At 43.2% G+C, this 23,906-nt stretch overlaps 1 protein-coding gene across 1 annotated transcript in view; it reads left to right on the top strand.

The window, feature by feature from the left end:
- The window catches only part of CCDC170 (coiled-coil domain containing 170), a 78,192-nt gene that overhangs the window by 45,381 nt on the left and 8,905 nt on the right, over positions 1–23,906 (top strand). Inside the window, exons 7-9 of the mRNA XM_081093674.1 lie at positions 11,994–12,311; positions 21,032–21,232; positions 23,538–23,711. Of these exons, the coding sequence (XP_080949800.1) occupies positions 11,994–12,311; positions 21,032–21,232; positions 23,538–23,711 (693 nt within the window). The remainder of the gene's footprint in view (positions 1–11,993; positions 12,312–21,031; positions 21,233–23,537; positions 23,712–23,906) is intronic.

Below are 23,906 nucleotides of genomic sequence, written 5' to 3' on the forward strand. Positions count from 1 at the left end.
ATCTCCTCATCCAGGCTGGCCAGGCACCCCAGTGGGGACCCCCAACCTGATCCAGGACACCCTTCAGGGCAAACCATCCGGCCCCCACCCATGCACCAGGCCTCTATCCTATATAGTAAAAGGGTAATATGCCTCCCAGCACCGGGATCAGCGTGACAGGGGGCAGCGCCCAAACCCCCTGATTGCCCTGCAACTCTGTGTGTGTGACAGGGGGCGGGGCCACAACGTCCCTATCCACCCTGCTCTGTTTGTGACAGGGGAAGGCACCCCAACCCCCTGGTCAGCCCTGCTCTGTGCCTTATAGGGGGGAGCTCCCCAACCCCCTGATCGCCCCGCGGCTCTGTGTGTGATAGGGTGCGGCGCCCCAACCCCCTGATTGGCCCTGCTCTGTGTGTGACAGGGTGTGGCGCCCCAACCCCTCCTCCCCACGGGCCCTGCTCTGTGTGTGACGGGGTAGAGCCATAACCTCCCCATCGGCCCTGCCCTGAGTGTGACAGTGGCGGCGCCCCAACCCCCTGATTGGCCCTGCTCTGTGGGTGATAGAGGGTGGCGCCCCAACTCCCCTATCGGCCCTGCTCTGTGAGTGACAGGGGGGAGCTCCTCAACCCCCTGATCGGCCCTGCTCTGTGTGTGACAGGGGGGAGCTCCCCAACCCCCTGATGGGCCCTGCTCTATGTGTGACAGGGGGGAGCTCTCCAACCCCCTGATCGACCCTGCTCTGTGCGTGACAGGGGGTGGCGCAACCTCCCCATCGACCCTGCCTTGAGTGTGACGGGGGGCGGTGCCCCAACCCCCCAATCAGCCCTGCTCTGAGCCCGACCAGGGGCTGCACCTAGGGATTGGGCCTGCCCTCTGCCACCCGGAAGCAGGCCTAAGCCAGCAGGTCCTTATCTCCCGAGGGGTCCCAGACTGCGAGAGGGCACAGGCCGGGCTGAGGGACCCCCCCGCCCTCCCCTCCGAGTGTACAAATTTTTGTGCACCGGGCCTCTAGTCCTACATAATAAAGAGCTAATATGCTAATTAGACCAAATAGCAGGATGACTGTCCAGATAACCTTCCGGACCAAGTCGGGCCTGCAAGGGCTGAGCCCCTTGCATGAATTTCGTGCATTGGGCCTCTAGTTTTTAATAAAAAGCAATATTCTAGTGTTTTCTTAATATCCTTTTATTTTGTATCTTTTGGATCCCAACAATATTTACTCATTTGCTCTGTCTTATGATATACATAAAATTATTTCAGAATTACACTCTTAATGTTTTACTTGTGAGTAAACCTTCTGAGTGAGGTTTAAGCTCTCAGACATTTTACATGAATACTATTGGCAATCATTAGTATGGTCACCATTTATCAAGCACTTGCCATTAACACAGTCATTGTACTAAGTACTCAAAGAGGTTATGTACTTGGCTCAAGTTCACACAGCAATTAAGTAGCAAAGCTGGGATTTTCACTCTGTCATTAAGTTATTATGCTGTCATCAATAATCCCCTTTACTTGTATACTCAAAGCTACATTCTACCTACAAGTCTGAGGCCAAAAATTATTTGTTAGTGGAACAACAACCTGTAGCTATGTAAATTTCCTCAGTGAATGAATAACTTTAGTCAGTTATAAATAGTAGTTATTGAATTATCAGGATTGAAAATTAGGAACTTAATATTTATCTATAAAAATGCATTTCTGAAGATTAGGTGTAGGAAATGAAAATGTGTTATAAGAGCACATTACAAAAACCAGAACTCATTCCTTTTCTTACATAAGTGTCTTTACTTGTAAACGACTGATGCAATGTTGTTCAGACTTTGGAAACACATTCACTTTGGGATGAAGTTCCTGCCAACATAATAAAAATTGTAAAAAAAATGTGGGCAATAAAAAATTTGTGGTCTTTAATAAAGTCCTCATTCATAGGGTTACGACTCCAAAGATTTATTACTGAAAAATACTGTCAAGCGGTTTTCCCGACACATTGCTGCTCTCAGGAAGAGTCTTCATAATGCTTTCTAAAGCTCTGTTTTTGAGGTAGGAAACTTACTTTATTAGTGAAGTCCAGAAAGACTGCGGAGGTACAAGTATCCGCGGGGCCAGGGGCTGCTTCCACCAAACTCGGCTTTTCTGGTTTTCTTAACGACTCTATTCAAGTTACTTTATGAAAATTTCCCCAATAGAAATCCAGGTGGTTCATTACATGTATGGAAATATATCTTATTTAAAATCTTTAGTAGTGGACATTGAAGTATGTTTTAAAAACTGTCAAAGATTGGCATCTTTTCTCTTGGTTATCGTGAAATCATCCAATGTTGAGAGAAGTAGTCACTTTATCCACACAAGCCACACACACATTCCCTACAGACATCAGAAGTTCAAATGAGTGGATCAGAAATTAAACGTACTTATTGGGTTTCAAATGGTTTCTTTTTCCTCCACACTCTCCACATTTCCTTCAGTTCTCATAGTTAGAACTGACGCTAGGAAAGAATACTGGTTTTGGAGTCAGGCAGACTCCAGGGGATGTCTCCTCTGCTTTCTTGGTTTGTCAGCCAGCCGTACTGTTATGTAAGAAGGAAGATGTACGGGAGTCACGGAGAGCAGAGTGGTGTACAGGCTGTTGGGTTTTTATCCGGGCTCTAGCATCATTTGGCTCTATGATCGCAGGCATTTGACTTTACCTCTTTGAATCTCAGTTTCTTGCCTGTCAAATAGGAACATTATTTAAGGATTTGTCTCTTACAATTATTCTTAGGATTGAATGATATACATAAAGTCCTGAGGACATGCACAATACATGATTGATGCTCAGTGTTTGATTTTCCTTTCCCATTTATTTTCTTTTATCCAGAGATTAAAAGTACAGGCATACAGAAATAGTATCTGGAAGTGAGAAATTGCTGGACAGGATAAATTACTAAGGAAACTAAAGATCTCTACAGTCATAAAATCATAATGTCAAAAGTGACCTCAAGGTCTTTATCTATCTATCTATTTATCTATCTATCTATCTATCTATCTATCTATCTATCATCTATCATCTACTATTGATTAAATATAAAACACTTCATGAATTTGCATGTCGTCGTTGTGCAGGGGCCACATTAATCTCCTCTCTGTCATTCCAATTTTAGTATATGTGCTGCTGAAGGTCTTTTAAGTCCAGGTCATCTAACTGTATGTAAAATAAGTACCATCTTTAAAATGTCCCTGTCTAGCTAGGGTCCAGCCTTTCCTTGAACTCCACCAGAGGCAGGGAATTCACCTCCTCTGTGCAGTCCTGATGGTTTGGCAGTTCTTCATTGTAGCAAGTCAGACTCAGAAGCCCTATACTAGTAATTCATGTTCGCATCCTGGTTCTTTCTTGGTGAAATGCCACAGAATAAATGGGAATCCCCTCTCATGATTACCCTTCAAGTATTCGAAGACTTTTATCATGGATTTCTAAGTCTCTTCTTCTGGCAAAACAGCCTAGATCTTTCAAACTTTCCTTGCTTGAATCTTCTTTCTTATCATGTGTGAGGTTGGGAGAATTCTAGCCTCTGGGAAAGGAATTAAAATGAAAATAACACTAAAATAATAATCTGCTCATGTAATTACAACTAAACGTGTTGATAAGATTCCAAAGTAAAATTTCAAGTCCTTTCTTCTTCCACTTCTATCTAGCCTCAGTCTTATACTCTTTTTTTTTTAACTTCTGATAATTGCCATTAAGATGTTAAAGTAATACATTTCTGTTCTTGATCCAACAATGTGAGATAGTATCTTTAGATTTTCTGATATAGAATATGAGGAACTTAATGACTCCTACTTTTTACTCCCCTATTTCTACTTTCCATGTAAAAAATATTATGGTATATACATTGTCAGGGTTTGTAATTTATTTATGCTCTGTAACTATAAGTCTCCATTCCTTTGCCCTGAGGTTCTGTTCATACATTTAAAATAAATTAAAACTGCATTTAAATAGCAGAACTACCTAAATATTTTTATTATGGGTTTAATCTTAGCATATGATGCTGAATCCATTTCATTTGGATGATGTCCCTCTTCACATTTCCAGCTGGGAACTGTCCATGGTCCTTGGGGCACAGTCTGACCAGGTTAGGGCAGTGTTGACTGAAGGGAAGCCCGGGACATACTGGCTTCATGGGCAGCTACATTCATTGTCAACTTGTATTCGTTTAGTCAGTGATGAGAATTTAACTTGAGCTGAATTTTCACTATTTCCCAAGGTTGGTGTTGCCTTTGGGATAGCTCAGATTCGGGAAAGGTCTTCCTCATTTTGAAGTGAGATGTTACTATGCAATGTGCACGCCATTAGATCATGAGCCCACGCAGAACAGACCTATTCTCCTTTTTACCTTCAATCAGATGAACACATCTATAGGACAGATGTCCCAGTTCTGTTCCCATTTCCTCTTTTGTTGTTAATCTTCACCTGGGGAAATTTTTCCATTGATTTTTTAGAGAGTGGAAGGGAGGGGGGGAGACACACAGAGAGAAACATCCATGTGAGAGAGAGACATTGATTCGTGGATAGAGCCTGCAACCGAGGTACATGCCCTTGATCAGAACTGAACCTGAGACCTTTCAGTCCTCGGGCTGATGATCTATCCACTGAACCAAACTGGTGAGGGCTACCATTTCCTCTTAGAACAGGAAAGACTTTCACCCTTCTCCTTTCTGAACTCTGAATGTTCTCTTGTACAGCTTTCCTCAAACTATCTGTGGGAAGGATTAGTTTTTCCTACAGATTTATTTTCAATTTATTGCTAACCAATACTTTTGTAAAAAATATCAATAAAGCGAATTCATGGAAAAATTATTTTTAAAAGACACAAAAAGCATACGTTTGCATTTTAAGTATCAGAAGCCACAAACATAAAGGTAATATAAATATAATTTGGATAAATATAATCAGAATAAACGTGGGGAAAAGAATCACATACACTGTGGACTTACTTTCTTGAAAGTGTGCGTGCAGGGTTAATGCAGAAAACACTATTGTACTGACAGCTTTTTGTCATTCCGCAATTGTATCTGAACACGAAGTTAGGACTAAAATTCCCTGTATTGAAGTCCTGTGTGCTCACTTTGAATGAAAGTTTTATTGTGATAACGAGCTAGCTTCCTGCTTGTTAACCTTTGTCATCTTGGTTGAGTTGATGACAATGCTTCTAGCAGGGACTAATTTATATTAAACTTTTTCTATGTTTTGCTTTTAAAGCACTTACAGTAGAAAACGAATCTCACAAAGGATTGTTGATACTAGAAGAGGTTTTAAAGCAATTTCAGAGAGCTCAAGATATTTATTTGTAACTTGTCTCCAAAGTAAAGCAAGTGTGTTTTCAAAATCCATTTTCAAGTATTCATCGGTAGACAGTTTTATCAATTTATTGTGTAAAGGTATAGATTTAATTTATCTTTCTATGGAAATCTAAATTCTTTTTGATGAAAGAAATGGACTGTGTTTGATATACTTTATACTTTTGGGTAATGATTGGCAAAACAACCTTAAACCATCACGTGCAACGTGTTCTTATTTGCACAACAGGTATGTAGCTCCTGTGTCAGTTCTACAAAACCCGAAGGGTCTATACCTGATTCAAAAATTGATGTCAATGCTCTCATCCACAGAAAATTTCATCATAATACCTGAAGTAGATAGTGTTATATAAGGTTATTAAATGAGTTGTTATAGTAAATAAAAAAATGCCAAACTGCTATAGAAATTACTGCTCTTATCCTTAATATCTGAAATTATCTTGTTGGGACTGGGAACAGTTGTAGGAGTTACACTAGAGTTTTATTCACAGTTTGAGTAGCACTGTTCTAGGAGGGTTTTATCTCTATTAAAATTTGTATCCCAGAACCAAATGCAAACTTCAGGCTTGGTTTGGTTCAAGGGAAATAGAAACGGGGAAATAGAAATAGCAGGACATCACCTCCCTTATTCTAGATACTTTACTTATGCAGCCTAAGTTTAGTGTGTGTGTGCTTGCATGTGTGTGCATGTGCATGTGTGCGTGTTCATATCACTATTGGCAGAACTTTAATGGGCCCAGATTCCCTGGGTGTTCTCAGAGTTGCCACTGTTCTGTGTCATCTTCCTTCCACTTCTGCCCACTGACTACAGTTCCCTTCTCTAGAGATGATCAGAACTGGCAGTCGCCTATGCATATATGTGGAGATTCTCTTTTTATTTAGGTACAAATGGTACTAGACCAGCCGTGGGCAAACTACGGCCCATGGGCCGGATCCGGCCCGTTTGAAATGAATAAAACTAAAAAAAAAAAAAAGACCTTACCCTTTTATGTAATGATGTTTACTTTGAATTTATATTAGTTCACACGAACACTCCATCCATGCTTTTGTTCCAGCCCTCCGGTCCAGTTTAAGAACCCATTGTGGCCCTCCAGTCAAAAAGTTTGCCCACCCCTGTACTAGACACATGGTTAGGCACTTGACTTTTTTCACTAACTATATCTAAGAGAGCCTTTCATATCAGTGTATAAAAAGTTTCCTCCGTTCTTTTTCAGACTACATAATGTTCGGGGGATGGGCATCTCCTATTTAACCAGTCACATGCCAGTGAATATTCATGTAGTACCTACTCTTTTGCTACCTATGATTGAATAACTTTGCACATGCCTTATTTTCCATATTTAATAATCTGCAGGTATATTTTAAAGACTGGAATTGCAGGGCCACCGGATATGTGCCTATTATATTTTGTTACATATTTTGGTGTAAATATGTACCTAGCATATCTATTCACACTTCTACCAGCAATGTATGAGAGTGCCTGTTTGGGGAGGATTTCTGAGTTTATTTGTTCACCTTAACTGCAGGAGGTAGAAGCAGCCAACTGGTTTTTAATTTCACAAGATCTGTCTGGGTTTGGATGAATTTAGCCAGAGCCAGAGGTTTGCCACCCGGACATTAGTCATTGTATTTTTTAAGAGGCAGTTTGATCTCACGCATATCCAAATCCATATAATAAATAGCTAGCAACATTATAATAGGAATCAACTGTGTTTTTAAATCACAAACCTTTGGTTTCATTACTCAATGCATTTAATTGGCAATTAATGAAGACATGCATTTAATTAAGAAGTTAAATAGAATGCCTAACTCATATCACTTACAATTGTCTTTGTTAAAAGTATTTGCAAAGGTATCATTATTCATTTGTTGCATTAGTAGTACTGAATCTAAAGATTCCTAAATTAAAGTAAATTTAGTACAGGGACAGCTGTTACTGTCTTGATAGGGCCTGACCTTATTTGCAGATGTGGTTCCCCATGGAGGTCAGCCCTGATTTGCGTGTCAGTGTGGCCTGACAGCAGCCTCAGGTCCTGGCCTGCGATACCCATGTCACATTACTTTAGCGTATCCTTGAGGTAGCCACGCAACCAGACTCCACTCTGGCCGCTGCCTCCTGATAGCTCTGCAGGTAATTGCATTTGCAGTCTGAGGACATCTGTGCCCAGCAGATCAGCCCTGTGCCCTGAAGTGCTTAATCAGAGTGCCGGGAGAGTGGCTGTCCCCAAGGCCTGTCACTGGCTCCCAGTTCTGCATTTCATACGCGAATTAGCAAATCGTTCACTGGCCTGAAACATGTCCCGGAAAGAAATCGGACCCGCTGCCATGTGCCACTGCATCCCAAGATCCCAGATGAGTTTTCTGATTTTTACTGGACACATGTTTGTGCTTTGGACTCACTAGTGGACTGTTTCGGTCCTTGTCGCTAAGGCAGTAAGACCACGGTCTGACATTGAGGTGGAAAAAATCCCTTGGGGCTGTAATATTTTTACTGTGTTTATTGGTCTCTGGTGTAAGCTGCCAATTGGGTAGTTTACTCCAAACTGATAGTAGTAAGTCTGTAGTACTCCAGTGTCTGATATGTTCTTTGGGGACCTTTTGAAAATACTTGGTTAACAGTATATTAGCCATGGAAACCCCCTTATTTTGCATTAAGGGTTTTCTTTCAATATAAAAATTAATATCTAATATTCTATGGGGTTTTAGAACGGAGGAGATTAGAATTTCTATCCATGAGCCTTAGCCGGTTTTGCTCAGTGATTAGAGCATTGGCCCTCGAACTGAAGGGTCATGGGTTTGATTCCAGTTGCAGGCTCAGTCCTCAGCCTGGTCTGGGCACGTGTGGGAGGCTATCACTTGATGTCGCTCTCTCACATTGATGTTTCTCTCTCTTGCTCTCTACCCCTCCCTTCCACTCTTTCCTAAAATCAATGGGAAAATATCCTCGTGTGAGGATTAACAAAAAAAAATTTTTTTTAAATCCATGCATCCTGGAAGTTAGGACCTCAGCTTTCTAACCACACATTAGGATTGGTGTTTCCAAGTGAAATATAATAGGCCTTGCTTGTCATCACCAGCCCTGATACTGGTTACTGAAATTGAGCAGCTATTGTATTACCATCTGAAAAGACATCAGTGAAGTGTTAAAATATCGTATTTGTGATCAAGGGCCCTTGACTCGTTATTCTAAGGGCCAACATGCAATCAGCAGTGGGGGGGGGGGGGGCTTTTTTGCAGAGGGCTGGCTGGGAGAGGGAGCAGGGTTACAGAGCCGCTGCCAGGACCTCGAAGAGCAAAGCGTCTCACAAAATAGGTCCCACAATTAGTTTATTACATCTCTGAAAGGGCAGCTTCTCTAACTACCTCTCCACGTGATGACTTTTATTTCACATTGATGCCTGAGCTTCCTTGATTAAATACAAAAATCACCGAAAGGGGGGGAAAGTAAGACATTCTCTTTTATAAATAAAAAGTAGGGAGGAGCATTTCAAGTAATATTTTCCTTGTCTACATGCTGTTGGTGGAGGTAAATTTCCCTTAAAACCAAGTTTTAATGCAAAAGGCATGATTGCATTTGAACTAGCAGCCTGAAATGTTACTGGCTAGTGTAGTTGTAGAATTTGTTATTCAAAGATATTGTTGCTTTTTAGTTTTTTTTTTTTACCCTAACTACTATCCTATCTAATAAAAGAGAAACATGGTAATTAGCATACGACCGCTACCCTTCCCATTGGCTAATCAGGGAGATATGCAAATTAACTTCCAGCCAAGATGGTGGCCGGCAGCCAGGCAGCTTGAAACTAACATGAGGCTTGCTTGCTTCAGTGACGGAGGAAACCAACATTCTCTGCCTGCCTTGCCGGCCTCTGAGCTTGCAGTTTGAAACATTGTAATAAATATAGAAGCTAAACAAAACCCCAGAAACCTGCTTTCAGCGAGCCCGGGATCTCAGAGCTGGAGTTATACATTGTTTCGATTATAGAACACAAACAAACAAGATACCTTCTTTCAGCAGCAGAGGCCTCAGAGCTGGAGCCAGAGCTAAAGCTGGCCCAGAATAAAAAAAAAAAGAAAAAAAGGAGCAGTCGGCCCCTCACCCAGACTGGCCAGGCACCCCAGTGGGGACCCCCACCCTGATCCAGGACACCCTTCAGGGCAAACCAGCCAGCCCCACCCATGCACCAGGCCTCTATCCTATATAGTAAAAGGGTAATATGCCTCCCAGCACCGGGATCAGCGGAGCCGAGAGGCCTCCTGGCACCAGGATCAGCATGACAGGGGGCAGCGCCCAAACCCCCTGATCGCCCTGCAGCTCTGTGTGTGACGGTGCGGTGCCCCAACCCTTGATCGGCCCTGCTCTGTGTGTGACGGTGCGGTGCCCCAACCCCCCCCCCCCACCACCCCCCTGCGGCCCCCCATGGGCCCTGCTCTGTGTGTGACAGGGTAGAGCCATAACCTCCCCATCGGCCCTGCCCTGAGTGTGAGAGTGGTGGCACCCCAACCCCCTGATCGGCCCTGCTCTGTGGGTGATAGAGGGCGACACCCCAACCCCCCCCCCCCCCCACGGGCCCTGCTCTGTGTGTGATGGGGCAGAGCCATAACCTCCCCATTGGCCCTGCCCTGAGTGTGACAGTGGCGGTGCCCCAACCCCCTAATCGGCCCTGCTCTGTATGTGACAGGGAGTGGTGCCCCAACTCCCCTATCAGCCCTACTCTGTGAGTGACGGGGGGAGCTCCCCAACCCACTGATAGGCCCTGCTCTGTGCGTGACAGGGTAAGGAGCCCCACCCCCCATGATGGGCCTTGCTCTGTGTGTGACCGGGGGCAGCGCCCCAACCCCCGGATTGGCCCTGCTCTGTGCATGACAGGGGGTGGCGCTGCAACCTCCCCATCGACCCTGCCTTGAGTGTGACAGGGGGCGGTGCCCCAACCCCCCAATCGGCCCTACCCTGAGCATGACTGAGGGTGGTATCACAACCTCCCAATCCGCCCTGCTCTGTGCATGACAGGCGGCGGCGCCCCAACTCCCCAATCGGCCCTGCTCTGAGCCCAACCAGGGGCTGCACCTAGGGATTGGGCCTGCCATCTGCCACCTGGGAGCAGGCCTAAGCCAGCAGGGCATTATCTCCCGAGGGGTCCCAGACTGTGAGAGGGCACAGGCCGGGCTGAGGGACCCCTTCCCCCCGAGTGCACAAATTTTGGTGCACCGGGCCTCTAGTTTTTAATAAAAAATAAACTATTTTTGTCTGTTCAGTAGGCTGCAATACTATAGCAGAGCTGGTCAACCAACTGCTTAATCTTTTTTAATGTGAACTCCTGTGTTTTGGAACTTGACGTCAACAAGTGTTGTTTTTTTAAAAATGAATTTTAAAGATGCCCTTCTATGTCTCTTTGGAACATTCTAGATTATGGTAAATAGAAATAGGTGCTCAGGTAACCTTCCCTATGCCTTTAATTATGTTTATGAACCTAATGATACATTTTACGTTCATTGAAATTATTATTCTCCGTATGGTTGTTTACCTCCCTCTACTTTTAATTCTCCCGCCCACCAAATGGCTAGTTATCTCTACTCCTTTCTTCAGGTCCTGCCAGTTTTAGTTTGTCTTCATGAGAAAAGGGGATACACAGCCAATTAATATTGAAAGAAAGACCTTACTCTCTGTGCAATGATGTTCCTATGAGAACATTGCATTATTTAGACTAGTATTAAAGAGACACCTCTAGTTAATTTTTAGTATTTAGTTAGGAGTCTGAGGGTTTACTGTTTTTTCAAAATCAATTTCCCTACCAAGCTTGAGAACTAATGGTTTTGTAATCATACAGTACTAGATATGGATTGAATCTACTAGTATATTAGTCAACAATTGTTTTTTTTAAATTTGTTTTATTGTTTAAAGTATTGCAAATAGTAGTACATATGTTTCCTTTTTTTCCCTATTGACCTTCACCCAGTCTCCCCTGCCCCCCAATGATTGGTTTTTTATTAACTCTTTCCAGAAGTCCACATATAAAAAGCTTACATGTCAATTTTATTTTTTTCCTAGCCCTGATTTATATCTCTTATCTTTAAAAAAATTTTATTTGTTGCCCGGCCAGCATGGCTTAGTGGTTGAGCATCGACCTATGAACCAGGAGGTCAAGGTTAGATTCCTAGTCAGGAAACGTGCCTGAGTTGTGGGCTCAGTCCCCAGTAGGGGGCATACAGGAGGCACCCAATCAATGATTCTCTCTCAATATTGATGTTTCTATCTCTCTCTCCCTCTCTCTTCCTCTCTGAAATCAATAAAAATATATTAAAAGATTTTTTAAAATTTATTGATTCATTTGAGAGAGAGAGTGAGAGTGAGAGAGAGAGGAACATTGATTTATTGTTCCCCTTATTTATGCATTCATCGGTTGCTTCTTGTATGTGCCCTGACCAGGTATCAAGTCTGTAACCTTGGTATATGGGGATGGCACTCTAACCAATTAAGCTACCTGACCAGGGCAAATATCTCTTCTCTTTTTTAGACACCTAAATTTACCTGACATAGCCTTTACTATTTAATAACTTTCTGAAGAGATGATTTCGATTTTAAAATGGAATAAGGATTAAACCCCGATTCCTTGAAAACCTAGCGTAGGTGCCTCCCATTGGCTGCTAATGTTTTTGTTCTCACTCTGTCATTGTCTTAGGACTTGCTCAGTGCTGTAGAGGCAAAGGAAGCTCTGGAAAGGGAAGTTCAGATCTTCCGAGAAAGGCTGCTTGCGGGCCAGCGGGCCTGGGATGCTTCGAAGCAGGAGCTGAGCCTCTTGAAGAAAGACTCTTGCGAGTTGGAGAGAAGTTTGAAGGCCAGTTTGGAGGCGGCCGCAGCCTTGCAAAGCCAGCACACCTCGTTTAGGGAGAAAATTGCAGACCTCCTTAGGGGCAGCTTGGGCATGATTGGATCCACAGAGGAGGCCATTCTGGAGAAGATTCGAGAAATGGACAGCCAGGAAGAGAGCCAGAAAAGGGTGAGTGAGGCCTCTCCAGGACAGTGCACTCATTCACTTAGCATCCTCAGTAACTGCGTTATCTGAGTGAGTGAAAGGTATCATTTAAACGTGGTTTCAATTTCTTACTTTCAATGATGTATTGTACTTACCAAGCCTGGAGAGTCACTCACGCAACTGCTGACTACATTGTGGGTCCGGAGTCAGAACCTCGAGGCGGATCCTGTCTCTGCCGCACACTCCCTCCCTCCAGGTGTGACCTGCGGCAGGTTCCCCAGAGTATGGCCTGGGAGATTGTGTTCACTCACCTTCAGTACAGGGACAGCACAGTCCACACCGCTTATCTGAATAATGTGTTTTTGAATTCAGAATTTTTCGGAGTTTAGAAAGGCGATAGAGGAGGCAGTCTGCCACAGCTCCCCTCGGTGGGGCCAGGGACAGGCCCCGTAATCTACCACACCCATCATTCTCTAGGGACACCCGTGAGCAGCCCCTCCACGTGCGGCCCTCCCAGCTCATGCAGAATCAGTCTTATGTCACCTCGGGTCAGGGCTTGCTGCCAAATCGGGGCTGTCCAAGCTTTATCGGTAAATGAGTTACAGAAAGGCTGCCAGGTTTCAGATAGTTTTGGATTTTGGAATTGCAGGTAAGGGTTCCTAGATCTCTAAGTACCTGTCTCATAAGGTGGTTGTTTACTGTAACTGCTTAATGCAAGACAAGTTGTTGTTATGTCCTTCGCACGCCGTCTGACAAGTAGCAACAATAAATGCGCACTGTTGCTGCTCCTGCTTCTCCCCCTCTCCCTCCTTCGCTCCGCCTTTGGCTAATGTGGAGGTGCCTCAAACAGCCTTTTAGGAGACCTTTGTAACAAGTGGAGAAAAATGATTTGATTCGCACCTATGACTGGAGCTTATTTAATTTTGTTATCTTGTTTATACTATTAACAAATCTCACGTTCTGTAAAGCTTTGCTTAGTCAACGTCAGCCCAACTCTAAGTTATCATCCAGTGCAAATGATTGAGGTTCTAATTAATGAGGTTTAAAGTGAGTCGTTCCCAAACTCTGGGTGTACTTCCATTAGGGACTGTTTCTTCTGCTAGTATTTACAGGCGTGGCCAGAAGGAGACAATGCGCGTGTCCATTTCTTAATGTGCCCGAAAACCTTAGAGCGATCGTTAACTCAGAGTTCATGGCTGCTCTAGCAATCTCCTCTAGCAATACAGCATTTTAAATCCCCTTTAAGAATTCCGTAGCATTCACGTGTGCTCTAGGAGCAACCCCCGTGACCGCTTTGTCCAGTATGGGGCTCTTCTCTTTGTGGCTATCAAGTGCTCGTCCTTGTAAGAAGTGTGGGTCTGTGAGAGGAACCCCGTTTTCCTTGTGATTCAGTACACAGATAGGCCCTAGATGGGGGAAGGAAGTCATTTACAGAACTGAGAAAGAAGGACTTCATTAGGCTATTTACCTTGAATAGTAAGAGATGGACTTCAATAGCTAATGGTTCTTTGCCATTTCATTTTATTGCTTCCCTCTGCTATTTCCCACATGTTCTCAGAAGCTGTTGTAATTCCAGCATGTGAAATGTGGCACGAAATTGTCAGCATAATGTATATGTTTATTTTGTAAAGCAAAACAGTGTAAATTGGTTAGGCTGGATGGCCTTCCCCCACTTCCCATAACAATTACAATGATGCAGTGTCCTTAGTGCCTTTGTCTGCCTTTCCCACCCTGTAATTTTTTTTAAGTAGCCGCTCTCCCCACTTAAAAGCCTGAAATCAAGCATATCGCCAGCCTCTTGTGTGACTCATCTTCAAGTAAAATCAGGAGAAAATGGGTTTCATATATTGTCTTAGAGATGTTTCTGAAGAGCGGGAGCCGTACAAATGGATGAATGTGTTTGTTGGGAGGTGGCATACCCTGCCAGCTGCCGTGGTCAAATACAGTCAAAAATTGAGTGATCCCCATGGGGAGGTCCACGGCGGGCTCAGGCTGGGCTCAGGCGGGGCTCTCCACTCCGGGTCGCCGCCTGCTTTTCTTGTTTACCCCTTTGCTCTTCATTCGTACTCTGCGTTATTTGCAATTCTCATCAGGACACCACCCATGCTTTTTCAAGCAGCCATTTCTATTGTTCCTTGCTTTCATGCTTATAGCAAAATCTAATATTCTTTTTTGAAAGCGTTACTCTATCTTAGGGAGCAGACTTCCTCAGCCTGGGCACTGTTGAAATTTGGGGCTGGGAAGTCATTTGTTTGGGGGCCATTTGGTGCCCTGTAGGGTGGTCAGCAGCAGCTCTGGACTTCTCCCCACTAGATACCACTCACATTTCTTTTTTCCACAGTTTGTGACAACCAAACAGGTGTCCAGACATTGCCATGTGCCCCTGTGGGGGGGGGGGGGGTGAACTTACCCCCCCACCCCCCTTGAAAACCACTCTTTTAAAGAAACATTCTACTGTCCATTTCCAGGATTTCTACATGAGTATTTAGATGTTATTTAGCCTTGAAATTTCAGGACACTCGTAACACGTGTTTTTGAAATGACGTCTTGCACAATGACAGAAAGTTGCGACATTTTCAGGTTTTAGTTTAGAATTTTGAGGCCAAATTAAAAAAGAAAAATCTTTATTGTTGAAAGTATTACATAGGTCCTCCCCCCCCTCCCATTAACCTCTTCCAGCCCACTCCCCCTCTCCCCGCCAGACCCTCACCACCGCATTATCTGTGTTCCTGGGTTATGCATATATGCATACAAGTTCATTGGTTGATCTCTTCCAGCCCACCCTCCCCTGCCTTCCCTCTGAGGTTCAACAGTTTGTTCATGCTTCTATATCTCTGAGTCTATTTTTGATCATTAGTTTATTTGGTTCATTAGATTCCACATATGAGTGAGATCATGTGATACTTATCTTTCTCTGGCTGGCTTATTTGGCATAGCATAATACTCTCCAAGTCCATCCATGCTGCAGTAAATGGTAAGAGTTCTTCCTTTTTTATTGCCACATAGTGTTCATTGTGTAGCTGTAACATAATTTTTTTTAAAAAATATATTTTATTGATTTTTTACAGAGAGGAAGGGAGAGAGATAGAGAGTCAGAAACATCAATGAGAGAGAAACATCGATCAGCTGCCTCCTGCACATCTCCCTACTGGGGATGTGCCTGCAACCCAGGGACATGCCCCGGACCGGAATCAAACCTGGGACCCTTCAGTCCCCAGGCTGACGCTCTATCCACTGATTCAAACCGGCTTTGGCCATAATTTTTTTTTTTATTCACTCATCTGCTGATGGGCACGTAGGCTGTTTCCACATCTTAGCTATTGTAAATTGTGCTGCTACGGACATAGGGGGAGGTCAAAATTTTTGTCTCCCTTTTAGATGTTGCCTCACTGGTTAATCATCTGCATGAGAATTATGACTGTGATTGATTTCCATGTCATTTCCTAAATTAAAGATAAATTATTAGAGGCTCACAAACATTTATCTAGACCAGCGGTTCTCAACCTTTGGGTCGTGACCCCTTTGGGGGTCAAACGACCCCTTCACAGGGGTCGCCTAAGACCATCAGAAAACACATATGTAATTACATATTGTTTTTGTGATTAATCACTATGCTTTAATTATGTTCAATTTGTAACAATGAAATTGGGGGTCACCACAACATGAGGAACTGTATTAAAGGGTTGCGGCATTAGGAAGGTGGAGAACCACTGATCTAGACCAAGCTCTTCTGTTCTGCTTTATGTACACATAAGGCTCTGTTTTCCCCATTGGCATGCATCTTGGTCTGACAGCTCTGTGAGAGCAGTGGGGGCCCAGCCCGTGCCCCGAAGGACCTGAGGTTTGTCCCAAAAGTCCACACGCCCCCTTCTGAGCTCATCATTCTGCTCTGTTCTTAGCCTTCAAATCTCCTGAGCAAACATTTACCAAGAAGCTTCCACAGACTCCCACTGACCTTTCATTGTCCAAAAGTGTGTTACATAGTCACCCCTGGCTACAGGACACTGGGAAGAATGAACAGATAGGGATTTTGGCTCTCCCAGCCCCTAGAGCAGTGGTTCTCAACCTTCTGGCCCTTTAAATATAGTTCCTCATGTTGTGACCCAACCATAAAATTATTTTTGTTGCTACTTCATAACTGTAATGTTGCTACTGTTATGAATCATAATGTAAATATTTGATATGCAGGATGGTCTTAGGTGACCCCTGTGAAAGGGTCATTCGACCGCCAAAAGGGTCGCGACCCACAGGTTGAGAACTGCTGCCCTAGAGTGTATTAATATCCTAGGATAGCTGTAACAAAGTACCGTGAACTGGAGAAGGAAGATCTTAAACAATAGAAGTGTATTGTCTCACAGTCCTGGAGACTAGAAGTCCCAAATCAAGCTGTCAGCAGGATTGGTTTCTTCTGAGGGTGTGGTAGGGAATCTGTCCCATGCCTCTCGCCTGGCTTCTGGCAGCCTCAGCTACCACTTGGCTTGTTCTCTCTGTTTTCACATCATTTTCCTTTTATTAGTATGTGTCTCTGTGTCCAAACTTCCCCTTTACATAAGGATATGAGTCACATTGGACTAGGGACCACCCTCATGACCTCATTTTAACTTGATTTTCTCTGTAAAGACTCCATTTCAATGGGGGGAAAAGAAGACTCATGTAACACTTCAAACAATAAAACATTTAAATAAAAAAAAGACTCCATTTCCAAATAAAGTCTGAGGTACTGGGGGACTTCAACATACCTCTTTTTGGGGGACCTAATTTACCCCATAACAAAAGTTAGTCAACGAAAGGATTAGCTAGTCAATAGTGTCAGCCACACATACTGACAGGAAGGAAGGAGAATTTGATAGGTGTTCCACCTGGCTCCTGATAACTTATTTTATATATTTCTTAAGTGAATAACTTGAATAATCGGAAGAGTCACTCAGGTCCAAAAGGCACTGGTCCTTAAGTGACCCAAGTGGCTCCTTCTCCAGTTTAGAGCGCTCGTGCTTCCATTTGGCTCAGACTTAGTGCAAAAGGACCTCTTTGGTGAAATCAACAGCAACTTGTCCTTGGGAAGTGAATTCATTCTTTAGGGCGTTATTACTTCCCGTCCAAAAATCAAGCTGCTTGCGTTTGAAGTGTGGTTTACTTCAGTGTCCTTTTTTGTTTAAAAACAATTGAAGTAGGTATTCTTTATTACATCCCCCCTCCCCTCCCCCCATTCCCTACCTTTTTCTAGTGCCGAAATCCATGGCACATTCTGCCCCATAGACTATCAGGGGTATGTTAATAGTCGATACTAAGAAAAAGAGAGAAAGAAATGCTTCGTGAATCTTCAGACTTCTTGGTGTGGAAATCATACCACCAGTTTCGGTGGGACACCTATGTTCATCCAGGCACTGGCATCTGATGTTCCCAAGAATGGAGTCAGATTGGAACATTCATTTATTAGATACTTTTATGTAAATTTAGCTCTGAAAAAACTTGGTAGTGTATCCACTGAGACCTCAGTAAGCTTATGAAGCCGAGTTCTGATGCATAGAGTATGGGGAGGTTCTCAGCTGTTTGATCCTCTCTGGACACCGGAACCTTGAGAGGGCAGCTGGTGGATCTGCACAGTTCACCATCAACGTCCTGGTGGTTTTACAAGTTCTACTCTGCTGAGTCTTCAAGGTCCATGGGACACTCTTGGGTTTCACAGGGTAAGGATTCAACACGGACCCTCTCACCATTAATTCAACATGCTTGTCCCTTATTTGTCCTTCTCAGAAAGACTTCAGTCTCTGTGGGCTGAAAATAAGTAGAGGAACATGACGTAGGACACAGGACACTTCCCAAAAGGTCCCTTGAACTCTGTATGACAAAAGCATAGCGTTGACTGAAACAACATACTGCAGGAGTGATACTGGTGATAAAAATGTATGCGGTGTGGTGAACTTCAATTGAGTGTAAATACCGTGCTACTCAAATGATCTAAATGGTCTCACCTAATTACCATAACAAAGTCTGTACATTTCAAAGAGGTTAATTACTTGCTTTGGTTAACACACTGGCCAGTAGTAGAGTTGGAATTTGAAACCAGGACGATCGGACACCTAAGTCCCTGTCCCACAGTCTGGTCTACATCAGGATGTCTGCTTCTTCCTTCAGGGTTAGTACTACTTCCTCAGTCTAGCTTCCTGCAGTTGTTCAAGGTGTCATCTTCGAACTGGAGTCTTTACGGATTGGTTTCTATGGAAGACTTTGCTTTCCTCTGTTCTGCAGTGTGCTGACTGTGGCTAAGTGATCACTCAGTTTCCCATCTCTCCAGTTGAGGTTTTCTGTGTTTCTGTGGGATAGGAGAAGTGTTGAATGATCTTCAGGTAGAAAGACTCATTTCCCACAGGAAGATAAATGTGGAACCACATTTCCTCCTGCACAGGAATGTGCTGTATAATATGATATCATTAAACAGTCCCCAGGAGGCAGTATCTTGGGGACGATGTTTGATGGCCATTGTTTTGTAGGTTGTACTTGGTATGTTGTACCAAGACAAGCATACCTTTCTCTTGCATTAAGATCAGATCTATCATTAGTTAGGATGGGAAATATGAAATGCTGGTTCTCAGAGTCTCATATTCTGTAATGAAATTTGGAATTTCCTTGGGAAATAGAATTCCTTGGATGTGGCATTGAGCAGCTTCCCACAAATATTTGATTTCCAGCACCCTCAGAGGTCTAGAATTAATGGAAACAGCCCTGGGACCTTGAAAACAATAGACGTACAGGATTAGAGAGTTTAGAGGTCAAGTAGTCTATCATTTCTGATTAGAGCACTTTAACCCACCCCAGCACATTCTTAACTAATGATTGGCCAACTTCTGGCCACTACAGCAACTGGGAGTCTACTACCTGACATGGAAAGTTGCTTAAAGTGTGAGGTAAAAGCAAAAAGATAAAATGGTAAATATAGTGTCATCTCAATGATATTTAAACAGTGCATGCAATAAGTTATTTGAAAATATTAATAATTGCTATCTCTGGGCAGTGAGATCACGGGGATTATTTTTTTGGCTGATTTATGCATTTTTTTGTTGTTGTTCTGAATGGATCTTTTACAATGGGTATGTATTACTTTATAATTATAGGGACCAGGGAAAATTTTTTTTCTTACATTGAAGTGAATTCTTTTTCTGATTTATAACTATTGATCCTCAGCTTAAGCTCTGAGGGTAACTCAGAACAAATCCGATTGTTTCAAAATATTTAACACAGCTTTAATTTCTTCTTGCCTTTAAGCATGGTTGTTTATAGATAGATAAACAGAAGGGTTTTTTTATTTTTGTTTTTTTTTAAAGGAAAGCACTAAATCTGAAACCAAGATATTTCAATTTCTGTGGGAATGGTACTATTATGTAAATATCTACTACTTTCCCCCCCTCTCCTTTTCGAAAACAAACCATCAAAACCATCAAAACAAAATTTATCACCTCACACTGGGTGTTTTTATTGAATTCAACGTTTTATGAAAACTGGATTTGCAAGAATCAATTTGAGTTTCTCAAAGTATACCTGCGGTCTTTGAGAGCTTGTTTGGAGGTTCTAGCAGGGTAGCGCAGCTACTCGTATACCCTTGACCGAAGACTGGTCCTCTCTTGGGGGGGGGGGGGGTGTCGTCCTCTTCGACTGAGCGTGCAGCTTCGGGAGGGACGCAACGCACATGGATCTGTGAGGAAGGAGGGGGACACCCGCCTAGCCAGCCAGATCAGCTGAATCAACCCTGGCGATCAATGGGGTGACAGATGTCGCAGCCAGATCGCCCTCACATCCAACCTGCGGTCTTTGGTAAACTTACGTTTAAAGGAAGGTCAGGACAAAGAGCAACTTCACAGGAGGGTGGAAGCACTGGGCAAGTGAGGGGTCGTGCGAGTCTTGGGGCATTCAGCAGGAAAGCAGTCACCTTATGTTATAGGAGGGGAGGTAGTACTCAGACTGTCCTGCCTGCTTGTACACTGCCATTGATCCGATGCAGAATCACCATATTAAAATAATTTTGACCTTTCACATGTTCAGACGATAACATTGCCCCATAACTGTGTAGCCCAGAGGCAGCACCACTGACGGTTAGTGAAGGAGTAACCATACTCAATAGAAAATGGAGAAGGAGCTTGAAGCAATGCAGGGTGGGGCACAAGTGGGTTTCCAGTTGTGAGTACATGAAACAGAGTTTATTCTCGTATTATTATTTTCACTTATTGTATTATTTCCCATATGAACACCTGTCAATCTACTTTTGCCCCACCCTGTAGCTTTGTGCTCTTGAATTCACTGATAACTTCTCAAGGTTGCTTATCAAGATGAACTCACTGCATAGTCTTTAAACCACTACAGATGGTAGAAGAAGAATGATACTTATATAGTTCTTTTTGACACTTGTATAGGTTTTAAAAGTACTATCTGTCTGAACTCTTTTTCCAACTAAGCTTTAAGATTCCTAAATTAAATTAAATTAGGGGTAAGTAAATGTTATCCATAAACATTTATGGAGTAACTTATTTGAGGAATGAGATAAAAATTAAAAAGGCCAATCAAAAATATTTTATTAGGTAATGGATACAGATTTATTTCAAATACATTGATCAATTACCTGTTTCTTAATCCATTTTTCTGAAGAATCTGGATGATGTTGTTATAAATAATATGCTGTTTGCACTGAGCAGTAGGTTTTAACACTTCAGCGCATTGAAAACAAGGCTTATTCTTGTTTTGTTTGTTTCCAGATGGTTTCCCAGCTTGAAGCCCAAATATCTGAGCTTGTTGAACAGTTGGAAAATGAGTCTGGGTTTCACCAGAAAGCCCTGCAGAGAGCCCAGAAAGCTGAGCACAAGCTGGAGGCCCTTCAGGGTCAGCTGACACACCTGGAGGGGGAGCTGGTGTCTGGAGATGTTTTGCGAGACAACCTGAGTTTTGAGAAGCAAAAAGTAATAACTGGAGGGCATGTCCATGGGTGGATACATCTGTTGCACTGTAGTATTTTACCTGAAATTATTCTGAGTTTTGCAGCAATTCGATAGATGGTTACGCTCTGAATCATGAGTAAATTTCAAGGAACAATGGGTATTTTTTTGAGGTCTCTTCCTATTGTTTGGCACTTCCTTGATTCAAACGAAATCTAATCATTCAATTATATCTAATTAAACTTAACAAATATATTGGACAGCTGTTATATATGAGACGCTGAAGGCTTGGAGGGTAAGGTATGAATGCATAACTCACGATTCATCTTAAATGGCTCATCATTCAATAGAGGAGCCAGTCATTCAAATAATTTGCTGTACTAAAGACTATAAGTGTATAACGGGGTACTGATTAAGAAAGAGCAGCATGAGCCCAGTGGAAAGAGTGATAGCTTCTGTATAAAGGGATGATTTTACAGGAAGACTATAGTTGAGTTGATCGTTGAAGGGTAAGTAGCATTTTAGTGGGGAGAAGGGGCAGATTCCACAGGTGACATATGTGAGGGGCTTTAAAGAACAGGTAGGAATTTGTCCAGCAGAAGAGTGGGGAAGGGACCTGAGGCAGAGGGAACAGCAGGAGGGATGAAGGAAGGGAGGTGTAATAGGACTGTTTAGAAGATGAATGAGGCACAAAGACACTGGGTGAGGCCAAAGGTGGGAGGTGGCTCTGGAGGCAGGTAGGGATAATTGAGGTAGGTCAAGCTCATTACTGGAGGTTTTATCCTATAGGTAATGGGGAGGCATAGAAGGGTTTTGAGGAAAAGACAAATGTTTTCTGAAGGCTCTGAAGTTCCAGACACTAAAGGTAGGGAGCCCAGTTGGGATTCTTAGAAAGTTCAGATTAGAAGATAATAGGTTGCAGGTTTGATTCCTGCTCAGGGCATGTTTCTTTATCACATGGATGTTTTTCTTCCCTCCCTCCCTCCTCCCCTCCCTCTCTCCCTCCTCCCCTCCCTCATTCCCTCCCTCCCTCCCTCCCTCCCTCCCTCCCTTCCTCCTTCCCTCTCTCCCTCCCTCCTTCCCTCCCTCCCTCCTTTCCTCCCTCCTTCCCTCCCTCCTTCCCTCCCTCCTTCCCTCCCTCCTTTCCTCTCTCCCTCCCTCCCTCCATCCTTCCCTCCCTCCTTCCCTCCCTCCTTTACTCTCTCCCTCTTTCTCTAAAATCAATAAACATATACTTGGGTGAGGATTAAAAAAGCAATGGATTGCTTCAGTTGTCAGGAATTTGTATTTATTTATACATGAAATTGCCCGAGTTATTGCCATGAGAAAAAAATCTCAAAGATGGAACCCAAATCATGGAATGATGATACAGAAAGCACATTGATCGATCTGGTTATCCAGCAAGTACTTAGTAGACATTACGCTACATCTGGCATGGCCAGCTGAGCCACAGAAATCAAGTGGAGGAAGGTCCCAGAACATTGTCACTTTAACCTGTTAAAATGTGAACTTTGCCCTACCTGGTTTGGCTCAGTGGATAGAGCGTTGGCCTGCTGACTGAAGTGTCCCAGGTTCGATTCTGGTCAAGGGCATGTACCTTGGTTGTGGGCACATCCCCAGTAGGGGGCATGCAGGAGGCAGCTGATTGATGTTTCTCTCTCGTTGATATTTCTAACTCTCTATCCCTTTCCCTTCTTCTCTGTAAAAAATCAATAAAATATATATTTAAAAAAATGAATAAAATGTGAACTTCGACTTTCCTGATAACAGCTCCATTTTGGAGTGTTGTTCCTTTAACTATATGATACATTAACAACTCTTAAATACATTTCTCTAAAGCAAAAGTGTTGTCCAAAGGTTGTTTGTATAGAGAGTGTTGTGGCTACTGGTTAAGTCCTCATTTTTCACTTTTGAGGCCTGGGCCACATAGGGTGGGAAAAATCTCTATGGAAGGTCTGGATGTGTGGATGCCTGGGGTTGGATTAGCCTAGCAGGGGCGTGGTGGCAGCAGCATGTAGCAAAGCAGAGAGATGGAGAAATAGTTGGAAGCATGCAAATCTGTCATATGGCAAGGTTAAGAAGAATGTATAATATTAGATTGAACATCAAGGTCACTGACCAGGCGATCAAGAGAATATGGTCAAGGATCAGGACATGGAGCTGGCAGGGTAGGTCAGGAATTCATTACCAAACTTTGGTGTTGGGGGGCCAGGCTCCTACTGGGTTTAATGAGAACTACCTGTAAATTTGGGAGAATGGGGAGGATTGTGCGAGATCGCCTGTTAACTTTATTTTTGTGTCTCATTTTCATTTTTGTTCTTGGGTGTAGTATCTTAAATTTCTGGACCAGCTCTCAGAGAAAATGAAATTGGACCAGATGGCTGCTGAACTTGGTTTTGACATGCGGCTAGATGTAGTTTTAGCTCGCGCAGAGCAGCTGGTACGCCTCGAGAGCAATGCCGTCATTGAAAATAAGACCATCGCCCACAATTTACAGAGAAAGGTAGGAGAGGTGGAAACTTGCCAATGTTGAGAGAATGAATATCTGTGAAACTTTAATATTGAAATATAACTTACTGCTACCGTATTACCAATGTGGCCAGGAAACATGACTATAATAATATGTGTTTAGAATCTGTTTCAAGTCTGAGTGATGGCAGGTATCACCTAAGGTTATGTTAGATTATGAGTAATAAAG

Source organism: Myotis nattereri (genome assembly GCF_964212035.1).
Source record: "Myotis nattereri genome assembly, chromosome: 6".
Taxonomy (NCBI): domain Eukaryota; kingdom Metazoa; phylum Chordata; class Mammalia; order Chiroptera; family Vespertilionidae; genus Myotis; species Myotis nattereri.